Consider the following 3,069-nt stretch of genomic DNA (forward strand, 5'->3'; position numbering starts at 1 on the left):
ACATTTGCTATTTATATATATATATATACTAGAATAGTTCATCTGTTTTTGAAATTTTCATCAATAGGAGTTTGTGCTCAATAATGGGGAGGTCATGTATTCCAAAATACAAAATTTCCAGAATAATGGGGTGGCTGCAAATTATCCTTGGAGGGTTGGTAATCTTAGTTAGCATTTTGAGTCTAGCAAGATTCTACTATGCTGGTTTTTTCCTACACAATGAAGATATATGCCACCATTTCTACACGGCGAAGGAAGTTTACGAAGATTTCGACGCCAAATCACTCTCCGAAAGAGTACAAGAAGTGTTGGATAGGTTGGAAAGTTTGCAGTACAAGCTCGAGTCAAAGCTACAAGAATTGGAGAAAAACAAGGGGACCTTAGAAAAACTGTTCTTAGAATACGAAATAGTTAGGCCTCTTCATATGGCCAATGTTGCCCTAAGACAAATTAGGCTTCCAAAGATTGAAGAAGAAGAAGGAAAGAACTCCACAGTGAAAGAGGATCCTTTAATCAATTTCTTTTTAACAGAGGAAATCAGAAAGTACATAACCCCAAAAGAGAACAGAGTTGGTAAGATCAATCTCTATGGAACAGAAAAAGTTTACAACACAATTGGGCATGCTTGTGTTTTGTACAAGAATGAGCTTCAACAGTACATGGACTATGACATTGGATCCTACTGTGACGATGACTGGAATCTCGCGCAGAAGCTTATGATCAACGGCTGCGATCCTTTGCCTAGACGAAGGTGTTTGACAAGAGCTTCAATAGAGTACCAGAAGCCTTACCCCAACAACGAGTCACTCTGGAAGCTTCCGGACAACAAGAATGTCCGGTGGAGTAATTACCGTTGTAGAAATTTCGATTGCTTGCAAAGCAAGAATCCGAAAAGGGGATACACAAAATGCACCGGCTGCTTCGAAATGGAAAAGGAAAAGCTGAAATGGGTAACAAACTCTTCACTCAGTGCAGATTTTATGATCAGTGATGTTTTGAAAATCAAGCCAGGGGAAATAAGAATCGGATTGGATTATGGAATTGGAACCGGAACATTTGCTGCAAGAATGAGGGAACAGAACGTGACAATTGTTTCGACAGCACTGAACCTTGGTGCTCCATTCAATGAGATGATAGCACTAAGGGGACTGATTCCTTTGTATGTAACACTAAATCAGAGGCTTCCATTCTTTGATAACACCATGGATTTGATTCATAGCACTGGTTTCATGGATGGATGGATAGATCTTTTGCTGCTTGATTTTATATTGTATGATTGGGACAGGATTTTGAGGCCTGGAGGGTTGTTGTGGATTGATAGATTCTTCTGTAGTAAGAAGGATTTGGATGATTATATGTACATGTTTCTTCAGCTGAGGTACAAGAAGCATAAATGGGCTATTAGTCCAAAGTCAAAGGATGAGGTGTATCTCTCTGCATTGCTGGAAAAACCTCCTAGAGCTATATGAATGAAACTACCAATTTCTTGCTTCTTTTCATATTATGAATTTATGATTTGGAGGAGTGATATGATCATTCATATTCATTTAAACTTGTACTCTAACTTTGCGAAAAATAAAGAGAAACTACAAAGTTTTGTGGCAGCTTTTTAATTTTATGTTTATGGTATTTCCGATTCGACAGGTTAAGAACTAATTCGTCGTAGATGAGCTTTATTTAAAGGTCTGCCGCTGACTAATAAGTTGTTTCATACACAAGACCGAATTCAAACTCCCGACACTTGCTTAAGCGGATGAGTGAGCTGACTATTCGACCAACTTAAATTGGCTAGTTGTGTGGTAGTTTGTTCACACAAATTTTGTCTTTTTTTTTTTCATGAGTTTGAGTATGAGTTTTAATGAGTACAAATCATCATATTATTTCTTTTATATTTTATTGGCGGTTACTATTACATGCACAATTTTTTTGTCAACTAAGTCCAATCAAATTAGCCAAAACAAAACAAAAATATTCATATAGCGTGCACGTAAATAGTGTGTTTCTTCAAGACAAATCATCATATTATTTCTTTTATATTTTATTTGCTGTATTAATACAATACTGCTACATGCAAAAATTTTTTTTTGTTAATTAAATCTAACTAAATTGACCAAAGCCCAACAAAAATTATTTACATACTTGTACGGGAATCATGCACTTCTTTCAACTTCGTTTCTTTATTTAGTTTTTTCTTTTTCTTTTCTTATTTTTATTCTTTATGAGCGGATAAAACAAGAAAAATGATAAAACACGCAAACTTTTGTTAAAAAATATAGAAATTTATCAATATAGTAAAAAAAATTTTGTATATAGCACAAAAATAGAAATAAGAGAAACTAAATCCCGGTACTTCATACTAAGTAACTAGAATAATGAAAAAAATAATTCAAATCTCCTAAAGAATTCAAAATTGATAAAACTTAGTAGTGAATCACAAATACAAAAGTTCATGGAAAACGAAATTCTTAAATTGGTATCTAAAGCCATCTGTGATGGTTACCATAAAATTTCTGTTCTATAAGCTAAAATTTTTATGCTCAATAATTTTGTTACACAACTCATAAATTATTTCTATTGTTGTGTTTTGAATTTGTGATTTTTCAACAGTTTCTATGTTGGATACCAAAGTTGTGTTTAACACAAATAATACACATCAAATATGACAAAAGTCCAAAATTGACAAAGACCAAAGTTGACAAGGATTGATTATACAAGGAATAGAGAGCACCTGGTATTTATAAAGTCTTGCTTTATTTTTTTTTATTACTTCATTTTCTCCTTTTGTAACGATCCAATTTTCAGTATGTCTAAATCATACTGGAAATTGAGCGTTACCAACTTGTCTTTCTAATTATTATTTATTATTTATTATATAAGTCTGATTCGTTGTTAAAAGCATAGTTATCTTGTGAGGTATTTTTTTTTTGAAAATGTTTGAATTAATAAAGGGAATCATTTATAATCAATTCACAAATAATAATAGATAAAACAGTTATAAACAACCACACTTAAATACATCTCAAGCAGTTAACAACATTTAGTTATCTAGCCTTTATTAAAGTAAATATC

At 32.9% G+C, this 3,069-nt stretch overlaps 1 protein-coding gene across 1 annotated transcript in view; it reads left to right on the forward strand.

The window, feature by feature from the left end:
• Positions 1–1,643, forward strand: part of LOC107641968 — a 5,395-nt gene extending 3,752 nt beyond the window's left edge. The window contains exon 2 of the mRNA XM_016345323.2: positions 68–1,643. Within this exon, the coding sequence (XP_016200809.1) occupies positions 84–1,469 (1,386 nt within the window). The 5' untranslated portion in view covers positions 68–83 and the 3' untranslated portion in view covers positions 1,470–1,643. The remainder of the gene's footprint in view (positions 1–67) is intronic.

This window comes from Arachis ipaensis, chromosome B05 (genome assembly GCF_000816755.2).
Source record: "Arachis ipaensis cultivar K30076 chromosome B05, Araip1.1, whole genome shotgun sequence".
NCBI classification, from domain to species: domain Eukaryota; kingdom Viridiplantae; phylum Streptophyta; class Magnoliopsida; order Fabales; family Fabaceae; genus Arachis; species Arachis ipaensis.